General features: G+C 36.7%; 3 protein-coding genes across 9 annotated transcripts in view; 2 read left to right on the top strand and 1 right to left on the bottom strand.

The window, feature by feature from the left end:
* Positions 1-6,094, top strand: part of LOC108975521 (arf-GAP with coiled-coil, ANK repeat and PH domain-containing protein 2) — an 8,394-nt gene extending 2,300 nt beyond the window's left edge. The window contains exons 1-11 of one of the 3 annotated variants that reach the window (XM_018944054.1): positions 901-1,191; positions 1,364-1,480; positions 1,620-1,713; positions 1,979-2,143; positions 2,227-2,370; positions 2,464-2,759; positions 3,833-3,970; positions 4,098-4,250; positions 4,320-5,223; positions 5,437-5,657; positions 5,726-6,094. In XM_018944054.1, coding sequence (XP_018799599.1) covers positions 1,630-1,713; positions 1,979-2,143; positions 2,227-2,370; positions 2,464-2,759; positions 3,833-3,970; positions 4,098-4,250; positions 4,320-5,223; positions 5,437-5,657; positions 5,726-5,912 — 2,292 coding nt within the window. In that variant the 5' untranslated portion in view covers positions 901-1,191; positions 1,364-1,480; positions 1,620-1,629 and the 3' untranslated portion in view covers positions 5,913-6,094. Of the gene's footprint in view, positions 1-900; positions 1,192-1,363; positions 1,481-1,619; positions 1,714-1,978; positions 2,144-2,226; positions 2,371-2,463; positions 2,760-3,832; positions 3,971-4,097; positions 4,251-4,319; positions 5,224-5,436; positions 5,658-5,725 lie in introns of those variants that run through there. The other 2 variants (XM_018944052.1, XM_018944053.1) reach the window with 2 other exon arrangements.
* A 603-nt stretch (positions 6,095-6,697) lies between these two features.
* Positions 6,698-10,588, bottom strand: LOC108975522 (RB-associated KRAB zinc finger protein). Of its 2 annotated transcripts, XM_018944055.1 has the most exons (5): positions 10,526-10,588; positions 9,196-10,404; positions 8,945-9,141; positions 8,076-8,885; positions 6,698-8,014 (listed from the first exon to the last, which is right to left on the bottom strand). In XM_018944055.1, the coding sequence occupies exons 2-5, from the start codon at positions 10,346-10,348 to the stop codon at positions 8,006-8,008; spliced, it is 2,169 nt and encodes a 722-aa protein (XP_018799600.1). In that variant the 5' UTR covers positions 10,349-10,404; positions 10,526-10,588; the 3' UTR covers positions 6,698-8,005. The 2 variants fall into 2 exon arrangements, with proteins under 2 accessions (XP_018799600.1, XP_018799602.1); XM_018944057.1 differs by lacking the exon at positions 10,526-10,588 and having other exon boundaries at positions 8,076-8,882; positions 9,196-10,444.
* Positions 10,589-10,957: 369 nt separating this feature from the next.
* On the top strand, positions 10,958-24,990 carry LOC108975502 (methylthioribose-1-phosphate isomerase). 4 transcript variants are annotated; one of them, XM_018944014.1, is made up of 7 exons: positions 10,958-11,133; positions 14,333-14,513; positions 22,503-22,738; positions 22,799-23,007; positions 24,001-24,164; positions 24,306-24,507; positions 24,590-24,990. In XM_018944014.1, exons 2-7 carry the CDS (start codon positions 14,382-14,384, stop codon positions 24,715-24,717), a joined length of 1,071 nt encoding a protein of 356 aa, XP_018799559.1. In that variant the 5' UTR covers positions 10,958-11,133; positions 14,333-14,381; the 3' UTR covers positions 24,718-24,990. The 4 variants fall into 4 exon arrangements, with proteins under 4 accessions (XP_018799559.1, XP_018799562.1, XP_018799563.1 ...); XM_018944017.1 differs by lacking the exon at positions 10,958-11,133 and adding an exon at positions 11,256-11,316; XM_018944018.1 differs by lacking the exon at positions 10,958-11,133 and adding an exon at positions 11,344-11,367.
* The last annotated feature ends 1,376 nt before the right edge of the window (positions 24,991-26,366 follow it).

The following is a 26,366-nucleotide window of genomic DNA, read 5'->3' as shown; positions in this document are numbered from 1 at the left end:
TTTTTTGTGGACAGCTGTATCTTGACGAAATTTCACACATGTACATACGTATGTAAATGGCAATAAAATCTGAAGCAAGCATCTAAAAGCTACCATTTGATTATAATTCTTTCGTATTGGTAATATTTTTTATTTAAGGCACTTCCAATATACATACATACATAATTATTTTTGGTTTAAGTTCAAATAAATAAAGGCATTTTAGATTTCAACAAAATAATCGTTTGTTATGCCAAACGTTGTTTGTAGTGGCATGTTGTTAGAAAGCGAAATTCAACATGTTTGTGTTGATTTTTCCCCTCTTTGCAAAAAAAAAAAAAAACAACTACGCCAAGTAGCTTTATCAATATTGATATTTTATGCTTAAAACTCTTATCTTAATACTTCAATCAACTATTTGCAAAGTTTATAATAAATTAGCTTTTCTCATCTTTATTAACTAAGGGCGACAGTGAGCCTTTTAGATATCAAAACCGAAAAATAAAAATGAATTCATAAATACTGTTAATATGTGTCTGCAATATGCATTTTTTGCATTTATCTATTTTCACTGTCAAATTGACAGCTCTGCACTAACATTCTCGTCGATACATGTATATAAATGCATAAATAAATAATTAATTGCAAATTAACATAGCGATATTAACTTGAGCTACTTGCAAATATTTCCAAAAGCGCACATCCTCTGTCTATTAATTTTTATATAATTCTCATTAATTCACTGGCATACATAGTTCAACTAATTTCTATGCGTCACACGGATGTAATTATAATAAACAAACCCGCAAAGCTAATATGTATGTGTGCAAAAATAAAAAAGGAGCGCTAATGCTTATGTAAAATAAAAGAGAAAATTTACACACATGTGCACAAAAATATTCATATCCGAACTGTTTTGAGTGTTATGACAGGTTTATTAATGAGCATGGTTAAAAAAAAAAAACTAAATAATATAGCGCTCCATAAGCCGAGAGGTGAATGAGGTCCCTCAGCAAAGATCAAAACAAAGCAGAAAACATACAAACAATAACAAAACTTTATATCATTTATCTTTTACCCTTAATTTACGCAGTTTCTTAAAAATGTATCTGCTTTGTGTTTTGACTGCTTTTGTGGAGACACAATGCAAAGTGACATCTTTCCGCTTAACTGAACCCTGCGCTGATAATCGATTTGACAACATATTTGCATGTGAGTTCCATTATGTGTACCTCAGTGTCCACGATTTTCAAATGCTTTATTTTTATTTACTGTCAGCGTAGTATGGTTTTTGTTTTGTTTGCGCTTTCGTAAACTACAGACAGCCAGTCCCTGCACTTATAGTTAAATTTTGCAATTTTAATTTTTTTTTCTTGCTTTTCAGACAATTTATTTCCAAGGAAGAAACTGATATTGAACATTTGGAGCAACGTCTTGAGAAAATAATCAAACTCTGCACTGTAGCTGTGGACTCAGGCAAGGAGTATGTGAAGAACCAGAGGTACATAGCAAGCATACAAATGCAAACATTTTATTTTCCATTGTTTTTTTTTTTTTTTTATTTTACTCATGGTCTGCTAGTTTCCAATTACTTGCTGTGTTATCACATAATATTTTGCTCTTCTTGTTGTCTTTTACAGCGCCTTCGCTATGTCCTTATGGGATTTGCAGCAACATTTTGCCGATAATAAGAACGCGCACAATGCTTTGGGCAAACTGATACACTGTTTTCAGGTTCGTTAAGTTCATTTATTTATTTTACTTAATGTAATTTCATTTTATTGGCTCTACACAAAGCGCCACTCACATGCCGGCGCGCATACTCGTCGCTATTTTATTGCTTTTTTGTAGTTATTGTTTCTGTTTTTTTTTTTTTTTTTGTATACGAATTCGATATCGCCGTCGATTCATCAAGCCATTACTCATTGGCCATGCCGCGATTGTAACGCTTACATATATGTACCTAGTAATACAATTTGCCTACTATCTACATTTGCAGGAAATGAACAAGTTTCATACCATTCTATTGGATCAAGCGAGTCGCACGGTTTTGAAGAACCTCAAAGTATTCGTCAAAGACGACATCAATCAAGTTAAGGACTACAAAGGACACTTCCTTAAAGTATCCGAGGGTTACGATAATGCACTCATAAAAAATGCACAGGCAAGTTGTTGCACCGACGATGAGTCATCCGTACATTCGCACAAAATATTCGTTTTGCTAATTGTTACTTTTACATATTGCAGGCAAGCAAGAATCGGCCACAAGAAGTACAAGAGGCAGCTAACATATTATCAGCTAGTAAATCATGCTTTCAACACACCGCATTAGACTATGTAAATTATATAACTTTAGTACAATCGCGTAAAGTTCCATCGATTTTATCAACGGTTAGTCGGAAATTACTTTTAATTTATTGTTGTGGTCAAAAGTGAAAGCCTCAATTAACTAACATATTTGTGTGTTTCTTTTCATTCAACCAGCTCGTAGACTACTATCAGGCTTGCGTCACCTACTACCATCAAGGTTTCGATTTGTGCAACGATTTTGATGAGTTCTTCAAAAATATAACGGAAGATTTGAATTGTTTACGCGGTGACTATCAACAATTAGAGAAGGCCATGCAAAACCGCCACATGAGTGTGAACAATTTCAGTGACACAAACACGAATAGCACTTCGAATAAAATCGAAGGCTATTTATTCAAGAAAAAATCGAAAGGATTCAAAACATGGTGCCGTCGTTGGTTCTATTTGAGCAATAATCAGCTAGTCTATAGGTGAGTATTTACGTACAAGTATGCTGGTGGTAGGAGAGTTTATTATCAATTAAGTGACAAGATAAGGAAAAATCTGTGACGTGTACAATAATAATAAGTGAGCGTTAATTGTTTTCAGTCTTGAGTATTTACTTTTAGTTCGCACTCGTACAGGTCTGACTGTGTTAAAAATTGCCGTGTATAGAAACATCATAGGCGTATTAAGTAAAATGATTTTGTTTGAGTGAAATTAATTCTTTTTTACGATTTTTGCTGCAATCAGTGTCTGAGGCATTCGAAGGTCTTCACTTTCCTCTCGGGTAGTTACATTTACATCTTTAGAGCAGTCAATGGCTGTCAAATCACATCGCGTCTTGTGAATTCCGCACTGAAGCGACACATTGTTTTTCGTGTGTAGATCTTTTTACTCAGAAAATGCTATAATATCCGAAAAACTGTTAATTATAATGATATGCTATTGTGATTGCAAACCTGCCGATCGAAAACAAAATGAAGATCGTATTATAACTCGTTATGCTCTAAAAATAAATCTGTGAAGGTTATTATAGCTTCAGAGCAGCCGAAGTTAACGTTTTTTCTGATTATTATTATTTTTTAATATATTTTTTTTTATTGTGTGACATTGTTACTACTATTTGGAAAACCGAAAATTTTACAACTTAAATTTAGTCCTATCCTGCTGCCTATCCTTATATAGTAATTTGTTTGAAGAACATGCAGATGCTTGTTCACCCCACACGGTTCATTTCATTTCCTTTGCACAGTATATTTTTTTTTTAGAAATTTTTTATACATTTAAGTTAAAATTTAATTAGCCTTAGTTATTAGCATTAGTTTTTAGAATTCAATTCGCTTTTTCATCTCTACTCGTGTATGCGTCCTAATTTTTACATTTATTTTATGTTTGTGTTGTTGTTGTGGTTGGTTATGTCGTGTGCCATGCCATACCTCGACCAATCTCGTACATACCCACCTACTACTACAACTATGTACTACTACTACTACTACTACTACTACCTACTCTACCTACACATATTTGCCAATTTATGTTGTGTTTGTAAAAAACGCTGAAGTGATTTGGATTCGAATTGCAGAAAACGCAGTAATGAGGATTCATTCTCCGTTATGGAGGAGGATTTGCGCATTTGTACGGTGCGTCCCGTCAACGATGGCGATCGTCGCTTCTGCTTCGAAGTTATTTCGCCAACAAAGTGAGTAGCACACACATGCACACATATACATATATACACATATATATATATACATATATATATATATAGACATATATGTATATAATTGCAACAATTTCTAAATGAATGAAATATTTGTGGCTTTCAGATCGCACATTTTGCAAGCAGACTCCGCTGATATGTTGTCACTGTGGATAACGGCGCTGCAGAAAAGTATTGGCGCTGCCATACAGCACGACAGCCAACATTCCAGACCACAGTCGTCGCTGGCGGCGAATGCACTCAATGCGAAGCGGAAAATGTACGCAAGTATTTGTGCTGAACGGAAAATTGCATATGATTTTAATGCTTTAACATTATCTAACTCCAGTCACTGGGAGCAATTCCTTAAAATTCCCGGTAATTCGCAATGCTGCGATTGTCGCGGCTCCGATCCGCGTTGGGCTTCCATCAATCTGGGCATAACGCTGTGCATAGAATGCTCCGGTGTGCATCGCAGTCTCGGCGTGCACTATAGCAAGGTGCGTTCGCTTACGCTCGACGCCTGGGAGACGGAAAACGTGAAGGTGATGATGGAATTGGGCAATAATGTGGTGAATCGCATTTACGAAGCGCGTATCGGCGATAATTGTGAACTGAAAGCGGCCACAGAGAATTGCGATATAAGTGTGCGCGAGGCGTGGATCAAGGCGAAATATGTGGAGAAGCGTTTCGTGTGTGCCATGCCGAAACCGCAAGAGCTGCTCGCTAGCGAAACTGCTGAAGTGCTCTCCATTGATAGTGGCGGTGATGGTGGCGGTGGTGGCGGCGGTGGAGTGGCTGATGCTGAGGAACCGCGTAGCTTGAGTAAGACCACAACGCTGTCGTTGGGTGCACGCAAATGGGCGGTTAAGAAATATCGCCGTCGCCGACATCGTGACAGGCATCGTTCTAGCTCGAAGTCTGACGATGATGACGAGTCGATAAATCTTCCCTCGCTCTCGCTGAGTATTTCACGTGAAGACTTGATGTTGATCGGTGATGATTTGGCGCTGGAGTCGGACGAAACACCCGCCATTCTAGGCTCGGATCAAGAGTCCACCGATGGCGAAGTCGAACCGGAAATATTAGATGAGGTGCCCTTTTCCAAACTCGATGCGAATCTCATGTTGTACAAAGCGGCGGCGGTGCATAATTTGCCTGTGATGTGCATGGCCTATGCACTGGGTGTGAACAAACACTGGAAGAATCCGAACGATCACAATCGCACATATTTACATCAGGCGGTACTGTCGGTGAGTGTGCAACAACATTTTCATAACTTTTGCAATTAAACTGTTGTAGCTAGTGCTAATCGTATTTTTCGAAAGTATTATTCTATAACATAAAGAAAACTTAACCATTTGAGGTTATGTCGTACGCGCTGCTATAAAAAAAATTATAATAATTAAAACGGCACATATTTAATTTTATAATTTACTTACTTATTGTCTATTTTTCCACTAAAGGGTTCAGTAATGGCATGCGAGTACTTATTGTTGAATGGCGTGCCTATCGATTCGGCCGACGACAATGGCGAGACGGCCTTACACATGTCCACCGCACGAGGTTACATAGCGCAGGTGTATTTGCTGCTTAAACACAAAGCCAAATATGACACCGAATCGAATGAGGGCAAAAAACCGCTCGACATAGCGGTGGATCAACGCAATGCCGACATTGTGACACTGTAAGTACAAACCTTACATATTACATACAAGCAGAGAGTTCTTGATATTGCAATCCTGCTTTCTTTAGCTTGCGTCTGACGCGCTTGAACGACGAGATCGGCATGAATGACGAAGGAAATGGCGAAGATGAAACTTATAAGGATGTTATGAAAGACTTTTCCAATTTTGCATCAAGTCAACCACGCATGTTGCGCAATCGCAACGACACCAATACACTCGAATCACAACGTTCTTCCCTCACCAATTCGGACTAGTCCGAACGACAGCAGAAAAATGCGTCGATTACAAAAAAATAATTATTAAAATAAATATATATATTATATATATTGAATGCAACTGCAAGCAAGCATAGCGGAGTGCACTCGAAAATTGACAAGAAGTAAAACACAAATATGATTATTGGATAAACAAATATTAGCCGCTTTTGGTGTACACATACATACATACATAAAATTAACGTAAATTAAATTAAATTCCTGAACTTGACACAAAATATGACTGTCGACATGTAGGCGTGCGTCGTTGAGCACAATATACATACATATATTAAAGTATTTTGAATATTTGTACCTACTATATTACGTATACATATACATATACAAACATATTTATCAGCGTATATATGTATGCACATATTTCGCATGATCAAAGTACATACTCTAGCATACATAGTGCTGTAGCGCTATCAAAAACAAAAAAAATTAATAATGTGAAAAAATATGAATTTAGACAATTTTATATTTCGTGTAATAGTTCGTCAACGCCTGACTCGTTTCAAATGTAAATTATACAAGCAAAATATTTGTGTGTTTAAGAAGATTTTTGTCAAAAATTGTTGCTATTTATACTATTGTTTTAGAGGGATATCAAATTGTAAATCTCTATTGTTCGTTGTTAATCACTGAAAAATATTTGTTGCATTCACAATCAATAACTTCAATTGCCTCATGCATTTAGTTAAAGGAAACGCTTGTGCAGACTTTTATTTTGTTGCAGGAAAGTAAGAGAATCTAATCTTATTTAAAAAAAAAATAGAGAAAACCAATTGATAAGGAGAAACCGAAGTATTTACGAAAGCATTCAAGAAATCACACTTTTTCTGACTTCCACTAGTTAAGTTAAATATTTAAAATATTGTATGCATGTCATTTATTATAAATTTGTTTTGTGTTTTGTTTTCCATTACTGTTTCTTGTTTTTTTACATAAGAAAATTCCAAAAATATCGGAAATTTGTTCTAGCAAAAGTATTGCGTAAGCCCTGTAGTTGTATGACTTTCTCAAATCTACAATTTTTTGCATTGTTGTACGAATAGTTAGTTAGGAATTTCGCCTAAGCTACATATTTATATACATATACATACAAGTAAATGTTTCAAATATATTGTAATATGCGTATTGATAATATTAAGTTATTTATATACAATTTAATACAATTTAACGTTTTAACAGCTTCTGTGAGAAAAAGAATATCAATTGTTAATTGTACACATGTGCGTGTTTGTATGTATGTATATGTTGTAAAACATATACAAAATCTTAATTCTACATATATGATTACATAAATAGAAAAAATTGCATATTTATTAAAATCTTAAAAATGTGTTTCTTATCTTATTTTAAAATTAAATTTAAGCGCTGTTTGTTTATGCACACGATTTAACGTCAAAATTGTTTGTGTTGAGCTGCAAGGTATCAGTAATGTGTCATTCCAATGTTGACATTGTCAGTGGAGCGTAAGGATTTGTTTACACTTGTTGTCAAAAATGAATTTAAACAAATGTGTTTTTGAAAAGTTCTTACAACTAAAATATTTAATTTGCATTATTATTTATTTGTATTACATAATACTTATTAATATTCCAAGTTTGGTCACAGGTGCAAGATTTATATTCACTAGAGCAGACATTAAAATTTGTATACGAAAAGTGTGTCAGCAAACATCGTTTTGGTAAGGCGAATGAAAATGTTTTCTTGGTCATCCTAAGATTGCGTACTACTTCAAAAGCAGTAAATTAGCGTCGCGAATAGATAAATTTAGTTAAGGATTATTTGGAGAACAATGTTTTCAAAGGAATGTTTTCTTTTATATGCTCTTCTGCTCACCTCCAAACCAATATCATATCATAGCACAATTGCGCTGCAGGCAAGAATCAAGTCGACGAAATTTTAATTTTTTTATCGTTTTAATTTTTTTATCCTTTTAATTTTTGTACAAACGAAATACATATTTGAAATAATTCAAATTCTATAAATTACAACTAGTTATAAACAAATTGATGTGTAAAAAATAAAAGAATTTGTTACTGCGCATAACAAGTTGATGGCCTCTTAATCAAGTTGAACGTTCAAAGATGCTTTAGGCAAAATAATACAATAATAGTAAAGAAATTTAAATAATTACTAATACTATCATACCAAAAATGCTGCACCGTTTTCTTCGCTTGTTTCAACGCTATCGACACATTCAACGGAGTAAAATTCTAAATCCGATGTCTGACCATCCGTTTTTTTCACACTTTCTATTGCTGCATTCTTCCGTACGCCATGCACATTTACGATATGCCTTTTGACCGATGAGCGATCGGCGAATTTTCGCTTACATTCGGTACATTGAAATGTCAAGCCGGTATGCGTTACCAGATGTCGACTAAGACCCGATGTGTGGCTGAAACGTTTCGGGCAGAGATGACAAGAGTATTGTTGTCCCATTGGCACTTCTGAGTGCGCTCGGTTTATATGATTGATCAAATTGTTCTTTTGCGTAAACGTACGTCGGCAATGTGTGCACTTGTGCGGCCGCGCGCCCGTATGCGTTAACATATGTCGCTTTAGCACTTCACGTTGCACAAATGATTTGCCACATTCGTCACACACATGTGGCTTTTCGCCCGTATGTATGATCATATGACGATTGAGCGCGCTTTTGCAGGATAAATATACAAGACACACGGAACACTGGTAGGTTATGCCACGCTGCTCGCCTTTGAGATGTGTGCGCAGGTGACGATTCATCGCATTGCTGGTGGAAAAAACCATGGGACATGAATCGCATTTGAACGTCTTCGGTGTATCCGTTTTTCGCAGATGCACGGGAAATTCAACGGTATTGCCCAACTCGACGGTATTTGTGCCGTCTACCCCTATTTGTTTTGTAAACGTCGGTTTGGCGTCTGATTTGGGCACTTCATTCTCATCGTCGACACTTTGCTCTGGCTTTGACGACTTCTATACAAGTAAATTATATTATAATAAATTGTATATTTCATTATTACATTACAACCAACCATTACGTATAGTTTCTTAAGATCTGCAAAGTCCATGGACTCGACTTGTTCGCCCTCAATGTCATCAGAGAAATTAAAAACTATAACACCTTCCTCATTGTCACCGTCTTCTTCCCCCTCCAACTCCTCACATTCACCATCTTCGTCAACGTTTTTTGAACTTTTTTTGTAATATTGAACATCGCCAGTGTCTGCAACTATAATAAATTATATTAGCATACTTTGAAAAAGTAAAATTTGACCAAAATTACTGTGATATGATTCCGTGCCGGGCTCATGACTACTACTTTCCGAGGCTGTTAAACGAAAATTTCCACTTCCTAATCTATCCTCGAAATACTCAAACCGTTGACTCTTATCTATCTTTTGACGTTTCCTGGATGACTTTTCGGACACCATGGAACCTTCGCCTTCTTGGCTATTAATTGACTCTATTAAATAGAATTCTGGCTCTTCTTCCGTTTCCCCTTCAGCATCAGCATCGGCTTCTGTTTCTGCACATATATCATCATTATTTACGATTTCGCCTTTAACTGGCGATGCTGATGCTCTTCCTTTTTCCACAATTCTTACAATTTCACTTGTTTCCTTTTGTTGTTGTATTTTTGTTTCTTCAGGCTGCTCAATTACTGTTGAAACTATTATTGTGTCAGTTTTAGTCGCCAAGTTTGTTCCTCTTTTGGTATTTAAAAAAGACTGCAAATCATCTAATAATGCAATTCGTTCTTGTTCACGACATTCTGCCATTACATCCATGCGCAATTCTTCTTTTGCCTGCTCCAAACATTCTTCGCGTAGAGCCGTCCGTAATTCCTGTTCCATTTCACATCTTAATTCTTCCTTCACTTCAGCTATGACGGCACTACGTAACTCAATTGCTACTTCACCCCGTATATCTATTCTATATTTTTCAATACATTCCGATTTGGCTTGAGCAATCTTTTCATTAAGCTCTTTCTGTGATTTTTGTTCCCATACAGCCGTTTCTGACGCTTTCTTTTCGTCCTCGATTTTCTGTATAAATTTAATAGAATCCTCGAACTCCAGTTCATCTTCAAAATCATCATCTTCCGTTTTCTCGAAGACACGACTTTTTTTGCCCAAATTTAGAAGACGTATATGCTTGCGCAATTTGCTATCGGATTGTTGATTACGTTTGCGAAAATAGTATGATTTTTCCAATTGGTAACGGCATTCTGTGCATATTGATTTCGGCAATCCATCGCCTGTTTGCACTTCCAAAGCGGCGCACGCCATAATACGCATTGGTATTGACAGCTGCACCGAAGTGCCGTCTGTGGCTGCTCCACTTTGTGGAAAAATTTCTACGAGTTCTGATTGATCCAAAATACGTAAACATAGTCTACACATTTTCTCCAGATCTGGATAAGTGGCTTCCCCCATTTCGCGTCTTTTATATATTTTGTAAGGATTAAAAGGCAAGCACAAACTAAATTACACTGCATAAACAAAACGTATTAGAGATGTGGTTTATAAAATGCTCGATATTTCGAATTCGATATCAATAATTAACTGAAAATTGCTATAAATTAAATTATTTATACTGATAAATATTTATACCATTCCCTTGAATGAGTTCCAACTTTGTTGAAATTAAAAGTATAATATTTTTAATAAAAACGGCATCACAACGTTGTTGTTAACGTTATTTTATCGATATTTTATATTTTGGATATGTAAATTAAGTAAATGACGCTTATGATTGTGAATGGTAGTTTTTCTGATAAACAGTACTGCCAAGCTAAACCTACTCAGAAAACCAACCATCACTTCAAATCGTTCTATTCATTATTGTGTGTAATTACAATCATCGATATATTGAAGTAAGAATATCTAAATTTAATTGTGGGCATTATTTAAATATAATTTCGACAAATGTCTGCCGTTTTAAATGCAAGAAAATTAATGCATATTAAGTTCATGCGCATGAAAAATGTAATGTAGTGCCAAAATATAACAAGGTGGCAGCGCTTCATTTCCGATAACGAACATGTAAAACACTGATAAGAAAGAGTGTGAGAATTTTTGTTAAAGCCGGACATAAGATTAGCGAATTTATTGAATTTGAAGCTATTTTGCTGATGTAGCCTTGTGCCCAGTTTGAATAATTGTTATTTAAAACAGTTTTGTTATTAGACTAAAATAAAAGTGACATATAAATTACATAGGTAAGAAATATTGAAATGCGTGTTACATCTGCACCCATATGTGTATGTATGTACATAGGCAAATAGACGTTTCTTTGTTTGCCGGCTTGCTGGGTCAGACTTTGTTAGTGAAAAATAACCACTAGTTGATTGGTGTCATCATATTCAATGCACCTTCATTAATTTGAAACAAAGAGAGGATAAGTGAGTTACGGAAAAGCAGTAATTCATCTGGGCTTTCAGTACATTTTAAGGGTGATTATAAAGATTAGTAGCAAAAGTCACACCGAAAGTGCTTTCGTCACGGAACAGTTTCCTAAATTATGATCCCTCCATATGGCTGTGGACAATTTGCTTGTCATTGTAGTTTTGTTGTGGTTTTATTGCATTCTTCATTCATTGATTGCTACTGCCATTTTCGACGTAGCTGCTTAAGAAAAGAGTGTCACGGAACAGTTGCGATAAAAAATATTTACAAATAATCGCGGATGCGAACCCCTTCCAATCCTTCTTGTAAATTCTTTCTTTTAAGTGAGTGATAAAACAAAGAAAAAATTTAATTTGGAAGAAAACATCATAAAGTTTGCTAGTGAATGTGATTCCAATTGCTTATAACCAGTAACAGGTGAGGCCCCTTTATCATATATTTTACCTTTGATGAAAATACCTCACGATACGATATGCTTTTACGGCCTAACACACTATATTCGGAGGTGAATGCTGATATTGATTGATTTTATAAGATCAATTTTTGATAATGTAATTCCCTCGATAAAAAGGTAATCAACTATTTTAGGAGAAGCTGTCTCCTCTGAAAAAATTCTCTCATGGCATTTGGAACTTCGATTAAATCATATCTATATATATCTTTAACACGCTTCACAAATAATACGAGTTAAATTTCGTAAAGAGATGTGGTCAAATAAAAAATTTCCATAGAATGACGTGTTAATCATCATCTGCTTGCATGTTGCATGTTATAGTGGTACGATCTGAACAACTTCTTCGGATTTGCAAAATCATACATTTTAAATTTAGGGGAGATGCTAAGATTCATACAACAGCTTGATTTTGAACGGTCAGTTTGTATGACAGCAATAAGTTATCTGGGCCGACCTATCTGTACCGTTGCTTTGAGTGTAATTCATGCAAACAAATCGTAAATATATGTCGTCAAATAAAAAGGTTTTCCATATAAGGAGATGATTTTGATTGTTCGGTGTATGATTGCTATATGCTCTAGTGGTTCTGGCATATGAGCAGCTTCTTGGGCGTGTGCAAAATTTTATATCGATATCTCAAATTCTATCGCGCCTCAACTGCTCACGCTGATCATTTATATACATATATTTTTATTGGATCTCCTGTAATTTTAGATTATCATCTACAAGAATATGTATGTATGTACATATATAAATATATTTCACAAAAATAACTAAATAGAAAAAAAAGCTTTAAAATTTCCACTTAACCGCAAACCGCTTAAGTGATAAGATAGACAAATGCGATTTTACCACATTCCCAAAGTATAGCTGAAAGCGCAAAGAGTTTTAAATCTTAATCTTGCCGCTTATCTAACATATAAGTATTATATGTACTATATGTTTTTATATAAAAAGCACGTGTCACGCTGTTTGTCCGCGATGGACTCGTAAACTACCGAAGCGATTTTAGCAAAATTGAGCACACTGTGTTCAGTTCGAACCAACTTAGAAGATAGGATAGTTAAAACAATTTATAAATAATGAATACAGAGAAATCTCTTCTAAATGAACGACCTATTAAGCGGACATCTCCATTAACCATGCACAAAAGCAGGTAAACAGACATTGAGAAAGCAGTCTTAAATTCTTAATTTTTTCCAATCTCTTGGATTCTTATACCGACAAAAACCTTTTTGGCTTAATTCGTAAATAAAATGTTCACTGTATTGAATAGTTTATTATATAAATAATAGTCACCAGCAAGCAAGGCGTGGCCGGATCCTCTAGTATATATTGTATATTACAAGAACATTTTTGTTTATAATCCTACAGGGTAACTTGGCTTCTAACAAACCACAGATAACATGCAAACGTGAAAGATTCTCTGTTGAAAACTATAATGCTTGGAATCGTAGCAGCTCTCGGGCACTCGCAGTTCCGTTAGCGCTTGCCATCTCAGTCACATTTGCAACTGCCAGCCGTGTTGTTATCTGCTCACGGTTTCTACTTATTTCTTGTCTGGCTGCTAGTTGCGTGTTCGAAACATTTCGCGCTAGTGATTATTGCTTTCGGCAATTTTGATTTTCGTTTTATTTTTTCTAGTTTAAAAAATTTTTGTTGTTATTAGTTCGAGCCCAGCAAGTCAGAGGGGAAACGTTCGTTGCCAAGTGATAGGTAATTACTTTCAGTGCGCCAGTTCGGTCGGAGATCAGCAATTCGCAGTCGCTTACCTTTGTGACGGTTCGTCTGCCGGCGCATCAGTGTGTCAAATCGTGCAATTAGTTCACATGTATGTGTGTGTGCATTTTCACTTTTTTTCGGGCAACATCCAATGATTTATCGCTAATCGAATTTAAAATTAAAATGCAATTTTCTTTTTTATGTTATTTCGCGTATTTCACGGGTGTTGAGTGGGCAGCCAAACCAAAACGCATTGCAGTATAACACATACAACAAATTTCTAAGTAGCAATGATGCTGTTGCTGACCAACTAGTCAGCACCTCCATTCCTAATGCGATGGTTTTCCAAATTTATTGCTGGTGACTTGCGTGCTTTCGCCAGACGTCGATGTCGACGCTGTACCGTGCATTAGATTTTAGCCTGCGATGAGCCGCGATCCGTCGCGATCAATACCCGGCAATCGTTTTTCAGTGAACGTCAAAGAAAGTTTTTTTTTTGCTATTATTTATTTTTCTTTCTTTTCGCTGTTAATGAAAGTACTTAGTTCTATTTCGGCATTGATGGTAGCACAAATAAATTTCACTTATTAAAGCAACAAATTTTGTGAATCGACAATCGGTTACGCGTTCATACCGAGAATATATACATATGTATACATATCTACATACATACATGCAGATACATACATACATATGTATGTATGCATGTTGTTATGCTGATTTCCATTAGATTTCTTGTGTTATTTACGTGTGTTTGCTTTTTTGTGTCGTTCAACTGTAGAATCATCTGCAAAAATAAAGGTTTTTTAGTTTTCCGTGCTTTCCTTCATTTACAGTTGAGTTGCGTCAGAAAACTTAAAAAGAAATCAAAAACAAACAAACAAAATGAGTTTGCAATCTATTAAATATGCTCCGGGAAAATTGGATATTTTGGATCAGCTGTTGCTGCCAGTACAGTCGAAGTACGTAGCCGTGAAAGGTGTCGAGGATGGTTGGAAAGCCATTAATAAAATGCAGGTGAGCACAAATTTTATATTTAACACATTTTTGGTTATTTTAAGAAAAGTATTTATTCCAAAATAATTTCGTTCTTTTTTCATTATATTTATGTTGGCTGAAGCCTAACTCAAAGAAATTGTGGTATAGATGATTTACCAAAGATTTTTTTATATAGTAAATGAATACTCATAAAAATATAATAATCATAAATGACAAACAAATGTACACCACGTCGTATAAGCAATATTTTTTATTAACTTGAATTAAATGTTAAAATGAACTTGGAAAGCATAGAAAGAAGAAAAAACGTTGCAAACGACTACACCGTAGCTCTAATACCCTTCACAGGTGCATTTTTGAATGCATAAAAGTGTAAAAAGGGATCTTTAATATAATTTTAAAGAATGGTCGCCGATTTTCTATCCGGCCCAAGGATTGTCAACTCCGCACCATGCCTAGAAATTTGTTAAAAAATACTTTCTGTCGCTACAACAACAACAACATCGACTCAGATCGTCACACTGATCATTTATATACTCGTATATATTTTATAAGGTCCCCGACATTTCCTTCTAAGTGTAATATACCCAGTTCAGGGTATTAATAAGGGGCATAAACAGTTATTTTATATACTTATTGTAGTGGCCTAAAATATTAACGCTGTTTTTGCAGTAGAAAACATTCCGGAAATAATTTGGAAGTATGCTGCCAAATCCTTGGCCAGAAAAAGATCAACATCCATTCCGGTTAAGTGTCGCGTAACCATTTAGCGTATTATTCGTTTTTCAGTTTGTTTGAGTGTGCCATCAGCTGTCATACCATTGCCAGTTAGATACTCCGCGCCGAGTTGCATTTAACCTTTTCCTCATATAAGCTGCCTTAATTTCGCCCATTCATGAGAAAGCGCCAGAATTAGTCAATAAGTATGTACATACATGTGTACACGTTTGTATATATGAATGTGTGGTAGACAAATTATATGCAACAGTACTTTTACTTAGTCAGTGCCCATGTTTTCTTTTTTTTCGCAAATCTTTGCGCAAAATTTATCAGCGTCTACCGCTACTCGCATTGTTTGTTTTGCTTGCAATTCATTCCTCGCCGGCGTGCCATTAATCGGTCGTTTAAAATATTTCTTAAAATAAGTTCAAATTAATTCATTTAATTATACACGATTTCGTCACAATATGCATTGATTTATAAGTACACGCTCACCTAGGCACATATGTACCTGTGTATTTACGTATATATTCGTACTTTGCATACATATGTGTAGTGGCACCTAGACTAATTCGTGACAATTGGGCTCAATTAGTTGTGTTCTAGTTACCCTGTAGAGATAATTTTAGAGAATTTTAAGCTTTTGACCAATTTCTTTAAAAGAAAGTGGTGCTTGCTGAGAAGTGAAGATTTAAAGACACTGTTCTGACTGTCGTTAACAAGTCCAAATCGCCCAAATATATTTGCAATCCTGCATCTAGGCTCGACGGGAGTAAGCTATATAAACAACGTCCTCAACCTGTCGCTGACCACTCTTCAAATAACCGATGTGTGGAAAACCAGAAGAGTGGTCCAACTACTGAAACCTAGGAAATCCGCAAACAAAGAGGAGTCCTGTCGTCCGAGAACTCTCTCTTATTCCCAGTAGTGAATACACTTGAGGGATTGTTATTCCCGATCTTCACACAGCAGCTGAGCCTGCCAAAACAGCACCATGACTTTCAAAAAGTGCACAGCGAAAGGACGATCCTCGTTGCGTTGGCCTTGTTAAATCACAAACGTTTCATTGAAAGATCTAGGGCTGAAGAGGTGGACTATGAACTACCTGAGTCGTCAATTATCCGTACTATTTTGAGGTAAAAACTCAAAACTGAGAAGAATTAAACAAAGGGTTCCGCAGGGTGGTGTTGTTTAACTACTACTTCTCGAAGTTCCCTCAACCACCAGAGAGAATTTGTATCTCTTCGTACGCTGATAATTGCACGATAATGATGTCGGGCAATGGATTCGATGGCATGCGCTCAAACGTAAACGGTAACCTCGCCGACCTTTCTCGCTTCCTCGCGTCCCGGAACTTAACATTCTCCCCCACTAAATCCACAGCGACCATATTCACAAACTGAGGGCAGGAGTACAGACTTAACCTTAATATTGCAGTCGCTCGCGATTCCGACTCTTAATAATTCTAAAATTTTAGCTGTGGATTTCTGCAGTCCGTGCTCCCTCACTCCTCATATGATTATTTTAAAAGTACAGAGCCACAATCCTCAACTCATACATACAAGGCAACCGGCCGGTCCCTAACTACGCCGCATCAATATGGCCGCCCGGATGTAGTGAAACGCAGGCGAGGAGCTCCGAACTTGTCAAAATTCTGCACTTCGGACTAGGATGTCTCCCATCGAACTTTTGCATAGTGAGGCCCGTATGCTCCCAGTTAAGGAGCATAATAAACTCTTCTCCAAGCAGCTCTTGCTGGGAACCTTTCGCATAAATCATCTCTGCAGACACCTGCTTGAAGCGGAAGCATTAAGAGGTCTTTCCTCAACTACGTTACGTCGACGACATCATATAATACGCCGGCCAGACTTCTAACGCAACTGACTTTCGACAGGTACTGACCGCCATTCACAGTGAAGCCAATAACACCTTCGCCGACTCTCTCTCAGTGATTTGCCGTACTTGGAGTCAAACCATCACTGTAGCAGTTTAAATTCCCTATTTATCCAGAATAGACCCTGACATATCAAACGAACTAAAAAGTCAAAATATGACTCAGTAGTTATTACATTTCCATATTGAAGATGTGGTCCCCAGTGTCTATGACTTTTTACCGAAAATATCGGCCTTATATAAAGATTTTCGAGATTCAGGTTAATTTAGTATCGAATCTATCGGTCAATATATTTAGAGAAAATTTCTTTCCTATACGGTCTATCCATCACGTCTGCCTGTATATACTCAAACTAATCCCTCAGTTATAAAGATTTCTATCGAAACCGCCGAGATTGGTTTATTATAGCGTTTAGCTGCCTCACAAGCCTCATTATGAAGATTTTTATACCCGTTTTTCTTATACCTCGCTAGAAGTAATGCCCTGTGAAGAGTGCTAGAGCCTCGATATAGCTAAAGTCGACGTTTTTTCTTGTTTTTGTATGCGTGGATGTTTCCATTAGTACATTTATACAATATATTACATATTCCTACAGGGTTTACCTGTCTGTATGTGTGTGCTTACGTACAATGCTAATACACGGCCACTTAAAAATAGTCCAAGTCATCAACGCTTTGATTTAAATTGTGCCTATTTGTTATTGGTGTTGTTGTAGATGTGTTTGCTTTTGGTGTGTAAAAATGTTTTTGAATACTCAAAAGCTATCACTGTCAAAATCTAAACAAAAATTCGCTTTCTAATGATCATTAGCCAGTCGGTTTAATAGAGAAGTCAAAAAATGTTGGCACCTTCGGTTTACAATAATGTCAACAGGCGTGAACGTGCCGCGGATATGACATGCACAGCTATATATGTATGACATTTTTATGCGCATACATACATACATAAGTATATACCACTTGTATGTTGCATTCTTTGCCATTGCATACATTGTAAGATTTTAGCTGCTAGAAGATTTTATAAATTACGCTGTTCAACCACCCTTTCACGAGATTATTCCCTGAAGATATGCAACATTTTTATTAGAATTTGTAAGAAAACCGTCTCTAGGTCATTTCAGTGTTGGTACAAACTCTTTTGTTTTAGATTCCTAGGTTGATGGTTTGTTCCTTAGAAATATTGTTAAAAGTTCCGTCTTCCATGGAGTCGTTTTGTAGAATACCACAAGCATAAAAGCCTGAGGATCTTGAACACCAGCGCAACGATGTCGCACTCTTGTTCCCGTCTTAATATCAGCCTCAATTATTATCTAAACAAAGGGTGATCCATTTTGAGGCTCCATACTTTTTTTTTAAAGAAACACATAAAATTCAAATTTAATGCGGAATGCTTATTATCATTCGAAAAAACATTCTTTGGCATTTATTTTTTGAAGATTATTTCTTTAAGCAGCTACGTCTCAGTTGGTCCATCCGTTGAGTCCCATTTTCGATTACTCGTTCGAACGTTTCGACTGGTAACTGGCGAATGACTTGCGTGATGTTTTGTTCAAAGGCCTGAAGCGAAGCGGGACTGCCCGCATAGCCTTTAAACTTTACATATGCTCACAGAAAAAAGTCTAACGATGTGATAACACACCATCTTGGTGGCCAATTGACCGGCACAAACGTGAAATATTGCTCACCGAAGTGAGTAAATCCATTCATTGAAGCGATGTGTGGAAGCGCCGTCTTGTTGAAACTAAATGTCGCCGAGATCAAGAGCTTCAATTTTAGGCATCAAATAGTCGGTTGTCGCCATTGACAGTTACGTTCTCACCGGCAAGATTTTTGAAGAAATATAGATCGATGATTTCACCGGTCCACAAACCACACCAAACCGTTTTTTTTTTCATCTGGATGAAATGACAGCTCTTGAATGTCTGAAGCCTCGCTTGGTACCGATCGTCAGAGGTTCCTCCCACTCATGACGGGGCTTTTCGTATTACTCAACGTTAGCTTTTGGAGTGCATTTCACAGGAAATGACATAAGTTTGTGAGGGAGGTTATGAACGGAAAAAGTGAATGTTTTTAATTATTATAAAATATTGACAGATGGCATATATATATACATTAAGTTTCGCAATCTTGTTCATGATCTATGCACTGTACAGAAAATGGATTGGTGAATCGGTATGTTTCTCTATAGTGAACAAGGTAATGAATTATCTGCAGTGATTTAGAATCACTTCCAAATTGCTTATGATTTCTTCTTTCTTGATCAATTGCTTAGAAAATATCAAAAAACATGTAGGAAAAATGAAGTTATATCCACAAATATTTTGGGGTTTACGTGAAACATAACCAAACAAACAAAAAGCTGAAATTCGCTCTGAAATATGTTTGATGGTTAAAAAATTTCTTGTGTTGATAAACAGTTTCGGCGAAATTTTTCCCGGCATAGAGAAAAATTCCTTTTAAATTCGCATATTAAAAATATCGTGTCTATCTAATATGTGGTGAAATTGTGAATATATATTATATCAGTTGAAATATTTATATTCTTATCTGGGTACTTAGCATCTTATGTTAGTCATTTATTTATTTTTGTTTAGATTATAAAGTGTCTATTATCTTTCACGCTCGAGATAGCTTTTTGGTAATTGTTCACACAAATATTTATCATATATACATACATACATCGCACGAGGGGGGTTCGATAAGTCAATTATAACCGAAATCAGTTGTAGATGGTGAAAGATGAAGACAGAAATTAAATTTCTTATATATGAACACTCTAACTAAATCAAGAGATAACACGTTTATTCTGTAGACATAGCTAGTAGGTGCTTTGCGGTGAAGGCAACTACCGAATTTTGCGAAACTATGTAGGGGTACACTGAAAAACCACTTTCGAAGGAGAAGATTTGTTCTCTGAATAAATTTGCTATACTGGCTTCGAAGTAGATGATTGTGCGCTTAAAACTCGGCATGGAGTGCATGACCTCGTTGACAGTAGCATTAAGCTTCCTCCATATTACACTTGTAAGGAGAGTAGCACAGCGGAATCACCGAGATTTCCTTCGATTTCAAGCGAGTAGATTTTCCGATGTCCTCTTGAATTTTAGAGCTGGATCTATGCACCATCAGTACTTGGGCGAGAACCTTCTGGACCAGAATGAACCGTAAATAATACTCCGAACTACTTGCTCTTAGCAAAATCAACCTCACCGCAATTGTAGGTTTTTGGACACTGCCCAAAAGGTTTCCTCGCAGGGCGGTTTAATATTTTGTAGGACGCTCTTTGTCAAAGCTGTATGGTGGAAGGCGAGGTGGAATCCTCATATCCTCCATTGCGCGGCTTTTGCCAGACTGAGATTGAAATATCTTGGCAGATACACTTAGCTAAGTGGTTAGGATTGATATTAACCACGATCTGTGAGGATCTGGTATTTTCTTATCCCAGTTTATGCTTGGCATTGTTTTATATATCTGGTATTTTCAACGAGATGGAGGTCTTCCTCTTCTTCTTCAGCTTCCCACGGCGAGTACTACGTCGAATACTCTCAGACAGGGAGTGATTTCATCTATTCGGACGACAGCCGCTGACTCTTAATTCACTGAACTATGTCAGTATCGTCGTATATGTCGTAGAGCTCGTCGTTCCGTCGAGTGCGGCACAGCGCAAAAGGCCATAAATCTTTCGTAAAACGTTTCTCTCGAACATAACAAAGGCCAACTCATCCGATAATATTATTGTACATGGCTCCGTGCCATATAGCAGGACGGGAATGATGATAGGACTTCTCAATTGCCTACCTACCTAGACTAAAGACTACTGAAGTTATTCTGCGTTGGATTTCGAGGCTGATGTTATTTGTGTTATTTTTGGTTCCAAGAGAGACAAAATTATCTACGACTTCGAAGTGTTGACTGTCAACAGTGACGTGGGAGCCAATGTGTTAGTGCGACGATTGTTTGTTTGATGACATGAGATATTTCGTCTTGCCCTCGCACGCAACCAGACCAATACACTTCACTTCCTTATTCATTCTAGAGAACGTGGAAGAAAAGAAAAAGCTTTAGAGCACTAACCTCATCTTTCTTAAAAGTTAGATTATGCTTTGACAGCTTTCAACTATGTAAGAGTAAATGAAAATCTACACTGGGACAGTCGCTGTTTCCTGCCACTCATTATTTCTATGTTAATGTGTGTTAATTTCTGTTGTTCATTTTCATTAGTTGCTGACGTCGCAACAACAAACATAGTCACGCACTGATAGCCAGACCTCACATAATCACTAAACACGTGAAATAGACAAATATTTGGCATACAATTAAGATCTGGATTGTTTCGAGATGTTTTCCTTTTATTTTGGGCGTTGGCTTACGTAACGTGATAAGGCAAGCGATAACACAGTTTTGCTATTTTTAAACTGTCAAAAGCGGGTGCAGCGCCTTTTAATAGTAGCCGTAAAGCTACTTTGAAATTGTTCACACTTTTTTTTATAACATAGGCATCTTCCATTCTTATCAGTTACAGAAATGGCACTTATTATCTCTAGGTGCTGTTTTGCTAGACTGAATGTTCTATAAAAGTGAAAAAGACACATTCAATAAAATATCAAACGATTATGTCTATTTTATGTTTAGCTTTCGAAAGACCAAGCCGAGACGAGATAAATCATTCCCTCTTCTACACCCTCTTGGCCCGAATATACTTGTGCCAACGTTTTTTCCAATCCTAAAAACAGTTGTTAAAGTCAATTCCCGTAATAGCCTTAATGCTCATAGCAATGCACTTTTCCTCTCTTCTATTGACTAAAAACAGTTTCTCCGGAGTGATCGTTTGAATTTGCTGTATTGCCAGAGGTCATACAAAGCTGAATAAGGCGATCAGTAGGTGGTTGCGACACGATATTGGTTGAAAATTTGCTGAAAAATTTACGAAGAATCAATTTATTGGAACCTCTTTGTTTAAAAATTTCACTCGTCGTAAAAATCGCCGAATGCACTTTATGTACTTCAATCTTTGACTTTTGACTTTGACTCATACCAATCTAGAATGAAAGTATTCCAAAATATTTTTGGCAACATAATTTAGAGAGCTTTAAAAGCAAGAACTTTTCACAATACGAAAGAAGACACTCTCTTACTCTTGGTTAGAACTCATTATTCTCGAATAAAAACATTCGGCTGTTTCTGACTAAATATCTAAGATATATTTTATTAAATAAATATTTGATTTTGATTGGTCTAACTTCAAAATTTTATATATTGGAATGCGTTAGTTAATACAGACATAGAAACAGAATTTATAACTGAGTTGAAAGTGTGGTAGAAGTTCAGAAAGCTCCTTTCCCTTATTATGCCAATTTGAAACTGTGCTAAATCTTTATAAAATCTTTTCAACAGGTCCGTGGCGCACCAGCCATCGCCATTGTGGGTTGCCTCTCCCTGGCTGTGGAAATATTACCCGAACAATTTGATTCCAAAAAATCGCTACGGCAAGAGATCGAGGGCAAACTGAATTACCTGGTATCGGCGCGTCCCACGGCTGTGAACATGAAAATTGCCGCCGATGAGCTAATCGCCCTGGCAAATGAGCTGACTAAAGACGAAGCGATTGATGTGCAAGAAATGAAAGAGAGGTACGTAGGAGAGGAGACATAAAATGCTTAAATATAGGTAATTAGTTTTTGATTGTTTAGATTTTTGGCTGCCACCGAAGCGATGCTGCAGAAAGACATTGCCGACAATAAAGCGATTGGCACAAATGGCGCCGCTGCCATTTTGGATATTAGCGGTAAAGACTCATCCGTACGTGTGTTGACACATTGTAATACTGGCTCCTTGGCTACTGCGGGCTATGGCACAGCATTGGGTGTGGTGCGGAAGTTGCATGAACTGAAAAAATTAGGTGAGTTCAATCAAAATTTTAATAGTGTTTATACTGCGCTTAGAAAACAGATTCAAAATATCACAAAATAATCGTGTTTAAAGAAAAATTCTTACTTTGAACTCTTACTCTGATTAAAACCAATTCCAAAAACTCTAAAGGTGAACATTTTCAATAAAATAATAAATCTCAAAAAGCTTACTTCGAATTTAATAGGATTATGTCCAAAACACAGAATTTTCGGAAGAATATTTATAGGAAAGCGTATGGTCACACAAAAAAGCCGAGCATATTGGTTAACTTGCTCGGAATAACAGTTTTGCAATGAGAACGTCAATAAATGTATGCTCTTAGACCTGAAAATATTTGATTTTTGTTCGTCGAGAAAGAACTTCACTTCTCAATTGTCTACATAGCCCGAAGTATCACTTGTTGGCAAGAGTTATTCTGCTTTGGATTCCGAGGCTAACGTTGTCGTTTGTGTTAATGTTGCTTCGTTTTGCCCTGGTTCACTACCAGACTCAGCTGTACACTCTTATAAATATTTTCTTCAATAGTAGTTTGAAGATGTCGCACGATAAGAAGTCGTCTTGTGTGAAACATCTTTTGGTTGTTTGGAAGTTTTCCGTAAACACTGAGTTTTCATACAGTCTTTTAAACGCCCTTAATTACAATTATACTAAATGTAATTACAAAGTAACATAACCTAATTATTGTTAGTTTGTAATTATATTTTTGGTATATTTATACATAGTATCTATACTATCCATAGTTCTAAAATTACGTTATATTGAATAAAAATGATTTGTAGTTAAAGCAAAAAAATAAATAATACATAATCATTTAGTCTTGTGTGCGAAGATATTTGTTTATCTGCTCCTTTGATCGCCTCGCGTTGCATTCTGTTAAAATTCAACACTAATTTGCATTCCATACCATGAATTTGGTGTCAACGTATTAGCCTTACGCTAACCGCTCTGTCTCTCTTCTCTCTCTTCCCTAAAATGCGCTTAGAGCACGTCTACTGCACAGAGACACGTCCATATAATCAAGGCGCGCGCCTAACCGCCTACGAGCTGGTGCACGATAAACTTCCGGCCACACTGGTCTTGGATAGCATGGTGGCGGCGTTGATGCGTGCCAAAAATATTGCTGCCGTCGTCGTTGGCGCTGATCGGGTGAGTGCAGGCGCTGCGTTCCGTTGCATATATATATGTATATCGCCAGCGCATAACGCTGCAAGCGTGTGTGGGCGTCTTAAATGCTAATTACACATTAAATCAATTTCTTTTTTTTTTTACCTCACTTCTGTGTGACAGGTGGCTGCCAACGGCGATACGGCCAACAAAATTGGTACTTATCAAATTGCCGTTGTGGCCAAGCATCACGGTGTGCCTTTCTTTGTCGCCGCGCCGCTGACATCGATTGATTTGCAAATACCGAGCGGCGATCACATTATCATCGAGGAGCGGCCCGATCGCGAGATGACACATGTGGGCGAGCACAGAATAGCAGCGCCAGGTAAATACTTATATGTACATTTTATTTTATTTCTAATTTACAATTTTAATGCGCCTATAAATAATGTTTGTGCTATTTGCAGGCATCAACTGTTGGAATCCAGCCTTCGATGTCACGCCAGCTGCGCTCATTTCGGGTATCATAACGGAGCGTGGTGTCTTCAGTCCACAGCATCTGAAGCATGAGATTAGCGCCGTGTTGGGCGTGTGAATTTTTTTGTAATAAAAGTATATGAATATAATATAACTTAATTATATGAAATATTGCCTTTGTTGAGTGAAGGTGCCTGCTTGTTACGCTTCCATTATGTGCGTACAGAAAACTTTTTTTTATTATTTGACTTGATTTCATAACAAATGCAAATATTTTGTAAATGCTATGCAAATGTCAGTGAATTTCTTAGCCTTAAGTTGTGATATGTAAACACAGAATCCGCCTAATTGTTGCTCCACATCAATAAAACGAAACAAAAAAGACGTACAATTTATGGTGTTTAAATCAGAAAAAAACATGTCGGTTTCGACAAATAGTTTTCTAGGATAGCGAATATGTATATACTTGTAAAATATAACACAAAAACTTGAAATTTAATGGAAAATGTTTATTATCATTCGAAAGAACATTCTTTGGCATTTATTTTTTGTACATTATCTCTCTCAAATCTTGGCTGCGGCTAACGTTAAGTCCAATTTTCGATGACTCGTTCGAGTATTTCGACTGTTAACTGGTGAATGACACACGTGATGTTAAGCTCTAAGGCCTGAATCGAAGCGGGATTGTCCGCATAGACTTTAGAATTAACGTATCCACACACGAAAAGTCTAACGGGCCAAAACGTGAAATCCATTGATGGATGTGATGTGTGAAAAATGACGCCGTTTTGTGGAAACCAAATTTCGTCGAGTTCACGAGTTTCAATTTCAATCATCAAATAGTCGTTGCATTGACGCTTACGTTCTCACCGGCATAATTTTTGAATAAATATGGACCAATGATTTCACCATTCGGCCGAATATTATCCAACAATTAATGTCGAGTCTGAAATGCCAAACAATACTGAACAAAAATAACGTGATTTGTCAAAAAATGCTATTGATAGAAGTACCTCTACTTGATCACCCGTTAGTCATGAATCTTTGAGTATAATCACGAGACAAAGCGGCATATTGAGACGACAGAGAGGATCTAAGCAGCATGCACCTCGGCTCTCAAGGCTATTCCATAAAATGCCTTCCGTGACGCCTTCAATGCTTGGAAATCACGCTAGCTGCGCCGCATTGACGCAGAAGAAGCATATTCTGAAAGTTTTTAAGCAATTATAACGATTGGTTCAATACATTTTTTTAAATTGTCTCAGTCCTATTACTTTCCGAACAAACCTTATATGTATATTTTTTGGAAACATCTATTCAAAAAGTATCGAAATATTCAATGGTTTTATTTCCTTTCTGAAATCTTTGTCATACAGCGATTTTTTTCCATTTCTGACACTAAAATTTCAACTGCTTCGTGTAAGACATTTTCATGCGCATATCAAATAGCCGAGCTATGTGGCTCCCAATTACTACAACGACAAGGAACAATTGTTAGTATGTTACTGTATTCGTTTCAAAATGGGAAATACGAATTAATTTCCGAAAATATGTCGCTTAACACCAACAGTTTGGCTGTTTCGTCATTTTTATTTCGTTTTAAAACGATAACGGTGAATGTCAGAAATCAAATTTGGCGGAAATTAGTATATTAGTTCCTGAGATACAGCATTTCACACAAAGGTGAGCAGTGCCGCCCTAAATGCTTTCTCTACCATCGCTGTAATGCTCATCAGTGCCTTCAGCGAAGTTTGGTCATATTCATAA

The sequence above is a fragment of the Bactrocera latifrons genome, unplaced genomic scaffold (genome assembly GCF_001853355.1).
Source record: "Bactrocera latifrons isolate USDA-ARS-PBARC rearing strain unplaced genomic scaffold, ASM185335v1 scaffold_66, whole genome shotgun sequence".
In the NCBI taxonomy this organism is placed as follows: Eukaryota; Metazoa; Arthropoda; class Insecta; order Diptera; family Tephritidae; genus Bactrocera; species Bactrocera latifrons.
Note: the sequence above shows the minus strand (reverse complement) of the source record. Positions and strands in the feature narration are given on the sequence as shown.